The sequence below is a fragment of the Egretta garzetta genome, unplaced genomic scaffold (genome assembly GCF_000687185.1).
Source record: "Egretta garzetta isolate BGI_Z169 unplaced genomic scaffold, ASM68718v1 scaffold79, whole genome shotgun sequence".
In the NCBI taxonomy this organism is placed as follows: Eukaryota; Metazoa; Chordata; class Aves; order Pelecaniformes; family Ardeidae; genus Egretta; species Egretta garzetta.
In genome coordinates this window covers 2,373,810-2,385,443 of record NW_009260791.1, presented here as the reverse complement: position 1 = coordinate 2,385,443, position 11,634 = coordinate 2,373,810, and the positions used below count along the sequence as shown (strand labels likewise).

Below are 11,634 nucleotides of genomic sequence, written 5' to 3'. Positions count from 1 at the left end.
GCGCACGCGCAACTGCATATGCCATACATTTCACCTGCTACTATCTGGCTCATTCACCTATCACCAGTGTGCCAAGTCCCACTGGTTTGATTTTTTTACGCTCAAACAGCACTGTCAAACTTTTCAACATCCCCTCTTGTTCTTTCTCCCTTAGTATTTAAATTGTAAGCATTTCTGAAAAGACCATGTCTTTGTCTTCTAAAAACTACGTTGCACACCTCTGGCTGATACAAGAAAATAACAATGAAGACCATCAAGATACTTGACAAGACCAACATTTAAAAGTCATCATCTTGTGACAACCTTGTGGTTGATTATCTGTTGCCTCTCATTTCAGGAACTTTTTGCTGTTTCTTATTCGTGGACAAATTGGTAATGAGGGACTCTTCACCTCATGACCTATTGGTCATCTTATTTATTTTATTTCCAGGGCCTTTGCTGCTCTGCCAAATTTTGCTGCTCATAACTGTGCAACCATTTGGCTCTTATTTGTCTGTTCATCACAACAGCTTCAGAGCATCTCCCAAGCATTTAAACCCAGAAAACTCTGCGTGCCTCCTTCTCTTTTTCATCCCCGCCTGCTGAAGGATAGAGCTTGCCTGGTTTTCCTTTCTTACCTTTGCCTCTGGCACTTGTTCATACTTCATCCTCTATTTCAGGCTAAGGGTCTCCAGATCTCCTTGACACATCTCCCAAAAGAGGTGCATTTCCATTTCTTGATCTTTCCTGACAGCAACCCTCCCTTCCCACACTCAGCCATTTCATTTCTATACAGTAGCAAGTAAGTCAGCACCAGCTTTGTAAGCTCAAGAATTTGTAAGAGCCACTGGAAAGCCATGCAGGCCAAGAACGTAAGTGCATCCGTAAGTGAGATGTATTTCAAACTGTGGAGGTAAAAAACAACAGTTCTTTGGTCCCAATTAAAGTGTACTTCATTCTAATCCTAACATCTATTACACTTCCAAATAAATGATGATACTTAAAAAGGAATCAGGGCCTTTCATCATTCACGTTCGTCACACAATATCTAGTTTAACCTCACAAATTCCCAGTGAGGAAAAAAACATTTTGTAGGAGATGCTATGCTCATACCATATACAAAGCTTCCTTGATGTATTTGCAAACAAATTGCTAAGTGTTACCTGTCTCTCTAAGGACCCATGGACCTGGAGCAAACCAGCTATGTAAGATTATTGCACACAGCAGAGAAGGAGCCAGAGGAATTACAGAAGGGACTTAGTAGTGGGAGCACATTAAGTGGGTGAGTTTGTGTGGTTTGCCTGGCTGTGGCAAACAGGCCCCTCTAGCTATGTGTTCAAAGGGGGACAAAATGCTGACTGAATGGACTTGGGACCCTGAAACAGAACAATCCTTGGGGAAAGTAAAGCAGAAGCTTGTGCACCATGAAACACGGTGACAGGCAAATGGACTGTATCACTAGGAGAAAACTAGAGCAGCTACATAAAAGATAATGGCAAAACCAATAGGTAGATATATCTCAATGGATTCTTCTGTTGTGAGGGGGAAAGATGGAAAAGTTGTTTATCTGCTGCTGAAAGACCAGGCACTCCTCCTGCAGAGTCAACAAAAGCAACAGGAACTGCAGCTTGCACCTCAGCAGGTGAGATTGCTGCAATGTATGCTGACATGGGGTCTGGGAAGTACTGCTAGACTGGCAGAAGGTAGTTTGGGCCGGCTTAGCTCCGTGCTGATAGAGCTAAAACATTACCCTCAAGTGCTCGTCTGCATGTCTGAATGCCTAGTGCTGCAGGTGTGGAGGGTTAAAACTGAGTAGCTACAGAGCACCCCCCCAGTGAGAGGGGGCCACAAAGCACAGTGTTTGAGCTATTTGGTTCTTGTTCTGGCCAGGCTGAGACCGTCTCCAGAGGCAATACCGTCATTGCATCCAGGCTGCATTACATTCATGGGGAATGTGCTCATTTACAGTGATCAAACAGCTGGGGAACATCACTACCTGTATGTTCAGAGATGGGAACAGTAGCCTTGAAATGACATCCGCAGGGTCTGCTGCCAGAGCTTAAACTGATTGCCACTCTGGGCACTCCTCTGCAAGTAACATGATGGAGGAAATAGAGGTGGAGGGAATGAATTCATGTGACAGACTACAGCATTCTGCTACAAAAGGCAAGGAAGACTTGTAGCTTGCTGAAAAGCTTTAGAAGAATTATTAGTCCTACATCAGATCCTCCTGAGAGCAGGCAAACTCCAGTAATATGCAGCCGGCATGCAAACTTGTGCACATGAAGGGATTATTCACTGGAGCATATACAGATAAGTGCCCAGCATATATAGATACATGTCATGTGCCATTTGAGCCATGGGCGGAGGTCTCTGTTCAACACAGCAGGTTCCTGCATCAGGCAGCCAGAGAAAGTCTTGAGTAGCAAGTGAGGGGTAAAATGTTGAACTGAGACCCAATGGTCTCAAATTGTGTGGGAACTCTATTGTGTTGCCCAAATGAGAAATCAAGAGAAGTCTGGTGACTACACTGCCAGGCTTCCTTAGGGAACAACAGCCAAAAAAGCTTAAGAAGCTTAGTAAGAAGAGCCACCCAGGCCCAGACATCTTTAAGCATCAAGGAAAGCTGGTGTATCAGTATGCAGACTTGACAACCCTGAAATGGAACATCATTGAGAAGTCTGTGTAGTAATGAGATAGGTCCCCATCAAACCGTAGAACTAGCTTGGACAAGACCCTGAGGGTAATCGTATGTGTGCTGCTGAGGACTGATCCCTTAAATGCTTGCAGCAAGTAATATGGTGACTCTCGCAGTGCTGGGAAGGAATCAGGCAACTCTATAAAGAGCTCATCTGAGGAGGAAACTGTGTGGAGCAGGTGACAGCCTACAATTCCCACAGACTTGGACCAAGATATGAGCATGAAGGGCCTGCTTTGAGCTTGGCTCTAAGGTTTGAAGAACTTCTGCTAGCTTTATGCATTTGCCATCTTTTCTGGGCTGGAGGACAGACTTGATGGCTATACAAGTGCTGGGCAAATGAGGAACAATACAACTGTATTTACAGGCTCTGTGCTGGAAGGTTTTTTTTTCCTTGAAATATTAGAAAATAAATCTTCAATTTTATATCGCTCCTTATTTGCAACAGCAGGAAGGAAATGTGGGGTTTTTTAAAGTGACTTTAACCTGATGTTGTTGTTTTCAACCAAGGTGCTATTAAGAACTGTTATTGTTATACGGTTCTATAGAGTTATGTTGTAATTGATTTCCATAGCAACGTGATCATGTCATATATTCTGCATTATAACTCAGAGGGAGAGGGGATGGGAAAAGCATGAAATGAAGACGACAGCACAAAACCTGTCCTAATTATTAGTTGAACCTTGAATGTTCCTATTAGTCCAATTTGTTTAAACAGTGTTTATTTGTAGGTAATGTTGAGAATCCAGCCAGGCTGCACCTGCCTCCCCAGGCATGCTCAAACACAGCCTGGGATTGCACATCATCAAGGGAGAGCAGGGTGGGGTTCCTTCAAATGACAGAACCTTCTGCGAGGAGGAAGTTTCAAGCTGTAACTTGCAAAATATGTGTAACACAGTACTGTAAAAATCCAGCCATCAGAACAAGGAAGATCCAGGCAGAGAGCTGCAACTAATCATGCAAAAAGCTGAAAGGAGCTGCTCTTTGTATTAAGCATGTGCACTGCAGTTCTCAAGAAATGCTGCCATCTCTCCTAGCATGAGGAAAGACAGGTACACAAGAGCATGAGAATTTCTGCATAGTTTCCTGGTATTTAACTGTCACACAAGCCACTAGACATTATATCAAGGATGCTGACTAATGAATCTATCTCAGACTGCAGGTCCTTGTTAGCACAACAGTGACTAGAACTCCACAGATCACACAACTGATGCTATCCCTGATGGCTGCACCTCTTGCTGCCTCCCCTCCGGCAGAAATGATGCAATAAGCACAGCTAAATGAGTACAGCTGGATGAACAGAAGAGTTGACTGTGGGGGGTGGGGGCGGAGGGAGAGAACCACTCAAAACCACAGCAAATGTTTGCCAAAAATGAGTATGTATACTTACCAAGGTACAGTTCTTGTGAAGGCTGCATCCTTTTGATAAGATGCATGGCATAATCTTTCACTGAAGGAGGTGGGATAAAATAGATGTGCCAACTGGTCTTTCTTATCAATGCAGTCTGAGTTCTTCAGGGAGGAATTATCTTTAAATGTAACAGGGAGTCAAACACATCAACAACACTGTGCAAGTAATAAAAAATACCCCAAAATTTACTGCTTCAGGAAGATGAGAGCTCTTTCAGTTGTTTTAATCCTGGATGTTTTGTACCTTCTCTTTTTATTTTACAGAAATAAGTTTTATTTTACAGAAATAAGTTACAGACACTGAGGAAGAGAGTTCTAAGAGAAAATGTCTAGCATATCAAGCTAGATCAAATAGGGCTGCAACATCTCCAAGTCAGTGGCCTATATTTTGCCAGTAGCAGACCAGATATTCAGACTTCCCACTCCCTCCCTAGTTCTGCCCCTTGCTCCAACACAAATCAAACCTACAAAAGTGCATTGTCCTTACCCCAACTGTGTGCCAGCCTGGACATGTTCAAATGAAAACCTGGGCTGTGGTATGATCTTGTCTCTTGTTACCGTGATGTGTACAGTGAAGAGTAAGATTGCCTCAGATAGGTCCGGAATACGGCAATTCCAAGCAACCCCCTCCTGTCTTTGATTTGGATGTGTTGCGCTTTCCATCATAGCCAAAGGGGAGCTCCTACCTCTGACACACAGGTATGCACTCTCCTTCACCCCAGCCCTCAGTACGTTGCATCAGCAAGAATGGCAACAGCCGCCAGCCTTGGAGTAAAGGACACAGGCTACAGGCAAGTGGCCTGGCACTGAACATTGTTGTCCCCAAACACCTGTGTCACTCAAGTGCTTTTGAGTTCAGCTGTACACAGTCATTCTAACAACATGCTTTTATCCCAAAGGGAGACTAGCAGTTGGGGCAGTAACCAAAGGCCACGGTCTCCCTCATTCTGATAGGCGTTTGCTGTGTGACCTTGGCTAAAACAGTTGAGATTACCCATCTGGAAAATGGATAAACTAACGCAGTGACTTGAGGAGTAACTTCACCCTTTCCTGGGCGCAGTCCTCAATTATGGTTAGCAAAGTCCCAGCCAGCTTTTTATAAAAAGCACTTGCCTATGGAAGGGCAAAACGCTGTTTTGGCTTCAAAACAGACTTGGGGCTGTCTCCCCAGGAGAAGCCCCCCCACCCCTCACCAGTCTTCGTTGGCCCAGAGGCAGAAGCAGGCTGCTAAATCAGTGGTTTGCCTGAGGAGCGAGCAGAGGCTGGCAGCAGCATGGCTGCTTTCTCTGCACATTCCTCTGGTGACGCTGCTTATTACCCAGCATGCAGATAACCCTGAGTCAAGGCTTTGGTATGAGCGGCACTGCCAGGAGCTGCGTGCTCGGAATAGAGGGTTACAGTTTAAACCGAGGTGAAGCGCCGTCCCCAGCCAGCTGCACCCTGCCTGCCTCCCCTCCTCGGCTGGAACCAGCCACCCCTTCACCTATTTGCAGAAAAGGAGCTTTCCAGTCCCTCCCCTCCGCCCCACCGCTCACCCAGGGATCATTCCCATTGAGAAGCTCTCAGCCTAATAGTAATCCCGACGAATTTAGCTGCTGCTAATAAATCCCACCCCCCTGCCCCTCCCAACCTGCCTCCATGCAAATCCATTTGTAGGTTACTTGAACAATAGCGGAGCTGTAATCAGCCCTCCCGTCTGGCAGCCTGCAGGGAGGGAGGGGAGGAGGATGATGACAGTGGGGAATTCTGCTCGGCTCCTTGAAGCTGCACAGACATGTTTCATGTCCCCATTCCCATCCCCTGCGCAGAGGCAGGCAGGCAGGCAGGCGAGGGATCACATGGCTGTCTAGGCCGGGCCCAGGCCAGCGGCAATTACATGCCGTGGTGGCCCGGTGCCCCCTCTCCATCCCAGCCCAGCCCGGTTCGGTTCAGCCCGGTTTGGTTTGCTGGCTCCCGGTCCCTGCCTGAGCTGCCATGCCGCATCCGTGCCAAGCCGCTCCGTGCCGCAGTGGGTTTGCCAGGCTCAGCCTCCACTCACAGAGCACTGAACAAAGCAAAGGGTCTTCATGCTGGCCAAAACATAGAGGAAAAGACCCCAGTGAAGCAGGCTCGGGGGAGCTGGTCACCCTGGCACAGCCAGCACTGCTGGGAGAGCTGTGCCAGCCCGAGAGAAAGTGGCAGCTCCCCATTACAGCTCTCTTTGGGGACAAGGAAAAAACAGTCTTCTCACTCTTAAAGCTGATCGCTGTGAGAAGGGGGTGTCTTCCTGAAAAGAAGCTGCTATTCGACAGCAGCTCACATCTTTAAGGTTTCTTTGCAAAGGGTCATAAAAGCAGCAGCGAGTGCATATGGCCACGCAGGGCTACAGGGGGAGGGCTGTGAGCGGATGCCAAATCAGCTGAAACCTAAGAAGCTTGACCTTCCTCACCTCCACCCCTGCTCCCACCGCCTCCAAATAACCTTACAAGGGCGCATGGGGAAGGCAAGGCCCACAGCAGCGAGGGGAATGCAATCTCAGCCCAGCAGTAGTCAGGGCTGCGTGTCAGTGAGGGGGGAGAGAGAAGGACGTGTCTGGGTAGCTGTGGCCACAGGCAGCAACACACACTGGTATCAGCGAGGTTCATTTGGGCGAGCCAAGCACTGTAGTCAGACTGTGCAATCTTGAACCTACCTAGCCCCAAGTAGCTCAGCCAGTCCAACCAGTCAGAGACCGTACTGGCTGGACAGACTGGTGACGAGCATCCTCCCCCTCCCATTCACATGTCTAACTGCTCCCTTCTGCTTTTCACTCTACAGTTCCCTGAATGGCTGAAAGAGAGTGGGTTTGCTGTCAGAAACTTGAAATGACATGTAATCTCCCATGTTTCTTCTCACGGGGGTTGGCGAGCCCGTTCCCAGGGAGAAGAGCTGGGTTCCTGCAGAGCCTCCCAGTCAGAGCCGGCAGCATGGGCTGGGCTGCCCTGTGGCAAACACGTGGAGAGGGAGATGTTCAGCTGGCTCATCAGCTCAGGAGTAGCCTCGCTCAGCATGCACACACCTAATCCTTCTTTTAAGACATACACCGGGGAAAAGACCTTGTCTGCAGTTCTTTTCACATCACCCCATCAGCAGAGGCATTCCCCTTCCCAGTCTGCTTACGGGTTTTAAGGCAGGGGCTGAAACAACAAAAGCTCAGTACATGGTTTTCAGACGCTTTGAAAATAAACTCAGCAGTGCCTATTTCTGTATGGGAGGGTATAACCATGCCCTCTGCATCTTCCAGGGGATGGTTGTGAGGACAACTATGTAGGTACAGAGCTATGTTTTGGGTAGAAAATGCACACTTGTAATGGATTCTGATGGCTGAGTGCCAAGGGGGAAGCTGTTCTGCTTCAAGAATAGCCTTACAAGAGTCAGCATTACAGTGACAGTTCAGTACTCTGCTGCAAAGCTACAGGATGTGTCACTTTGGCAGAGAAAGAGGCTGCTAATGCACAACACAAACCATCCTACTATGAATGGAGAATGGCTGCATACCACAAAAAAAGAAAATGGCAAGACCCAGGGAAGAGGGAAGCTGCAGAGTGACTACTGCATAGTAAGCTGGGAACCTGAGAGCTCTGAGGAGACAAAGCCCTTTCCCTTGAGGGGAAGAAAAACTCAGCTCGCAAGACGCGTAAAGAAGCAGACAACCCTTTTTCCAGTGACTGCTGCAGCTCTGCAAAGCTATGCTGGCAGCCAGCCTATTTGAAGAGATTGCAGTTTCAAAACAATGTTAGTCCTGACTAGTTTTGGAGCTTAAATTTTAAAGGGGAGGGGGGGAAGAGCATGGTCATATGCACAACATTGCTAAGCAAATAAAAAAGATAACAAGGTTTGTACTAAATGACACCAGTTAGCATTGGTGAACTCTAGCTCCTGATGGAACTGTGTAGTATTTCCCCCAAACGGACATAGCATCTCTTCACTGCATAAACACTTCCATCTCCAACTCACACAGAGCTGCCAATGCTTAAAAAACAAACATCCAGTGACACACATGTTCTAACCCATTTCTTAGAAAATAGGCTACAAGGCTATTAAAAGGAATGTCGAGAATAATCTAACTGGAAAAAAAAAAAACCAACCCACAACCCTCCTTGGGAAAATAAACCATTTAAATACTTCCCCATTACAAGAAGGAATGAGAGCACAACAAATGACCACCTGGACAAATAAATTCACTTACACGATTTATTCAAGCAAACATTGGGCTTTACCTTAAATAACTGGCAAATATGGGTGAGGGGAGCATTACTGTAAAATACAGAAATCAGCTGAATCTCTGTACATGAGACTCACTCAGCAGCATCCTTCTCCTCAAAAAAAGGTTACAGCTTGTTTGTCAGCTGTGGACATCTTCAGAAAGAAAAAAACCTATGGAGTAGTTTCAAAGAAATGCTGGCTAATATGCCCGGACTGGCTGCTTAATGAGCCAGAGTAAAAGAAAAGGTCACATGGTTACAAAAAACCTACATACAACAAATGCCCCATAGCTACGGTTACTTTAATTAACTGCAGTATTACAATTCACTTCAGGCTTACTTTCCACCTATGTCTACTGCCCCTTACCTTTCCTTTGCCTGCTAAAAATCAAATTGATGAGTCTCATAAGTGGGCTATGTTTCCAAAATTCTGACTGACAAGAGCTTCTCAAGAATGCTCTGCAATTAAAGAAATCCACCAAACAGGGCTCTTCCTAACTCCAACTACTGATGACTGATTTCAAGATTACAGGAGTGGTTGTGTTTATATGAATCAGGGTATTCACGCTTCTGTGACATAATTAAATGTTGAATAGCCAGTAGTTTTTCTCTTTTAATGGCAGTTGCAATTCACACATGAATATTACTTCTCTCCTCATTAGGTTTAAACTCGAATTTCGTCCATGTGTACAATTTTTTTCTTCACCAGTCATGAGCTCACAATGCTAGTCCCCCTATCTCGTGATTTAGAAATAAACTCCTGTGTGGGAACTGCATGCTTAGAAATAATTGAAAATAGGATCAGTACAAATCTATACTCTAAAAACCATATAGGTTGTATCCAATAATTAACTCAAAACATGTAAGTTGGATCTAATCATTAACTCAAAACATTCTTTTTCTGCCTTATTCCCTCCAATTCATTACATAAGAACAGCATGTTCTGAGATTTTTAAGCACAAATATACCACTTGGCAGGAAAAAAATATACACAAAGTCATTGTCTGAAATCACAGATACAGTGTTGCCAAAGACTGAATCTCAAAACATAACCCACCCCCACACACATGCAAAATCACTGGAGTATGTACCTATACAAGAGAGCAAAGATCCGTAGGCACACTTAAGCATATAGTTTCAAGGCTTCTACCATCCTTTCCATCAGGAATACAAATGTCTTACTAAGCAAGCAGATACCAAATGCCATCCAGACCTTTAAAAAGGGCCTCTTCATACAATTATGGGGGTTTGGGGGTGTGGATCCTTAATATTCAGTAAAACTCAGAACTCATAACCTATGACACTGTTGCATCTGGAACAGCTCTGTGTCCTGCTGGGCAAACTGCAAAAGATTTCTGCAGTGCTGCTGTTTTTGTTTCGTGTTTTCGATCTTTCCTCCATTTGCCTCACTGGAAAGGACAAAGTTCACATTAGGTTTGTTTGCATTTTCTAGCTAGTGTGAGGCCTGTGTATTTACTTTGCCTGTTGATCACCTAACAGGTATTGCACTGCTCCCCAATCTCCAGAAAATGCCAATGTCACGTCAAATAGTTAATTATACAAAGAATCACATACGATTGTTGCCAAAAGGAAAGCATTTCATTACAGTACATTAAGGGAGCTTCCTCACCTGAAAAGACAACACATCCCCTGAACTGTTCACCAACTCCGTTATGAAAAGACATTGCCTAAATGGGGTAACTACCCACCAGCTGCAACACCAACTGTAGAAGCTGTTGTTTCCCACTACCCTTTTTTGCGCTGTGCTCAACTACAATCCTGCCTTACCAAGAGTCTATGGCTAACGTTGAGCTTCGACGACGGCTCTTAAAATCAACTGAAATTATTAATCACGTGGTGCTTGGGTTTTTGTGAAAGAGGGCTTAGTTTCAAATCTCAAGCCTCATTAAATTGCGCAGGCAATGGAAGCATCCTGTATTGCAAACACTGTTTGCAGCTGGAGAGCTGGGAGGGGGGGAGAAGGGAGGAGGAAATGAGATGCAGAAACAGTAAATAGAAAATGCTTAGTCAGCAACTGTTACTGCAACATTAAAGGTGAAATGTAAATAGGCACAGTGCCAAGATTTAGATAAGTTTGATAACACCATCAACATCATCATCTTACTACATATATGTGAAAATGTGCGTACAAGTGCCACAATTACCACAACGAGCTGCAGGCTCTTGGTATAATGGAGACTTTTAAAAAGGCAACATGGCTTGTGCATGCTGCCTAAGCTCTGAGAAAAATAAAACTTGCTACTCGAGAAGTATTAATATCAATTGAATTTATTACAATTTACTAAGCTCCAAGGCACATTACAGTGTTCTGTTAACTACAGAAATGTATAAAGGACAAACAGAGCATGTTTTTCATGTACAGCATTTTGCTCTACTGTTCAAAAGCATCCGTGCATCAATAAAAGCAAAAACAAAAAACACATGAAGATTAAAAACGTTCAGATCAATAGAAACAAACTGAAACATTTTCCTTACAAACTTGCAACAAAAAACACCCTCCCCCCAGAGCCACCCCACCGTTTTGCAAACAAAAAACAAAAACGAAAAAAAATAAAGTGAAAGACTAACACTCAGGGCTTGTAAAACATAAGCTGTCACCATTTTTGTAGCAATTTTTTAGGCATCAACACTGGCCTTGGCAAAAAAAATTTTTTTTGTCTTTTTTTTGTGTTTTTCTTCTTCTTTCAGAGAAGTGCATACATTTACAAAAATACACACCAGCAGCAGGTAATCGCTAAGGGCTATTAACTTTGTACCTAGCCAACACACTGCCAAAGAAATGAGAACAGGTATTATGTAGTAACCAAACAATATTATATTCTGTTTAACAAAAACCAGCTCTATCCTTCAAATGAAGAAGAGTACATACCTTTGTTTCAAAATATAGAAACATACGACGAAAATAATGTCTATACATAAGACTAACTTTTGCAGTTTGTTATATTCACAATTCTACATCTTCAGGAGTCTGAAGGGATTGGATTTCCTACTCAAGGGTCTCTCTCCTTTTTCACTTTAACGTCCCCAGCTAAAATGGTCGCGATCTCGCCCTGCATAAATGCCCAAGGCACATTGGAACCGACTAGGGGGCATTTCTCTCCGCTGGGGCAGTAGACTTCACCAGTCGCCCCTTGGGCCTTGATGCTCTCTCTGGAACAAGGGAAGCAGAACTTGTGGCTGGGCACAGAGGGGCACTGAACAAAGTGGGTGTCCTCCAAGCGTTCGTGGCAAATGGTGCAGCACAGGGGCCCGCTGTTGGCCATGGGGGAGTCCGGAATGTTTTGGGGGTGCACTTGGTCCATG

The 11,634-nt window shown here is 45.0% G+C and overlaps 1 protein-coding gene across 1 annotated transcript in view; it reads right to left on the bottom strand.

Moving 5' to 3' along the window:
- Positions 1-10,640: 10,640 nt before the first annotated feature.
- IRF2BPL (interferon regulatory factor 2 binding protein like) overlaps positions 10,641-11,634 on the bottom strand; it is a gene marked incomplete at its 5' end in the record, with an annotated part of 1,863 nt that continues 869 nt past the window's right edge. The window contains one exon of the mRNA XM_035902026.1: positions 10,641-11,633. Coding sequence (XP_035757919.1) covers positions 11,322-11,633 — 312 coding nt within the window. The remainder of the gene's footprint in view (position 11,634) is intronic.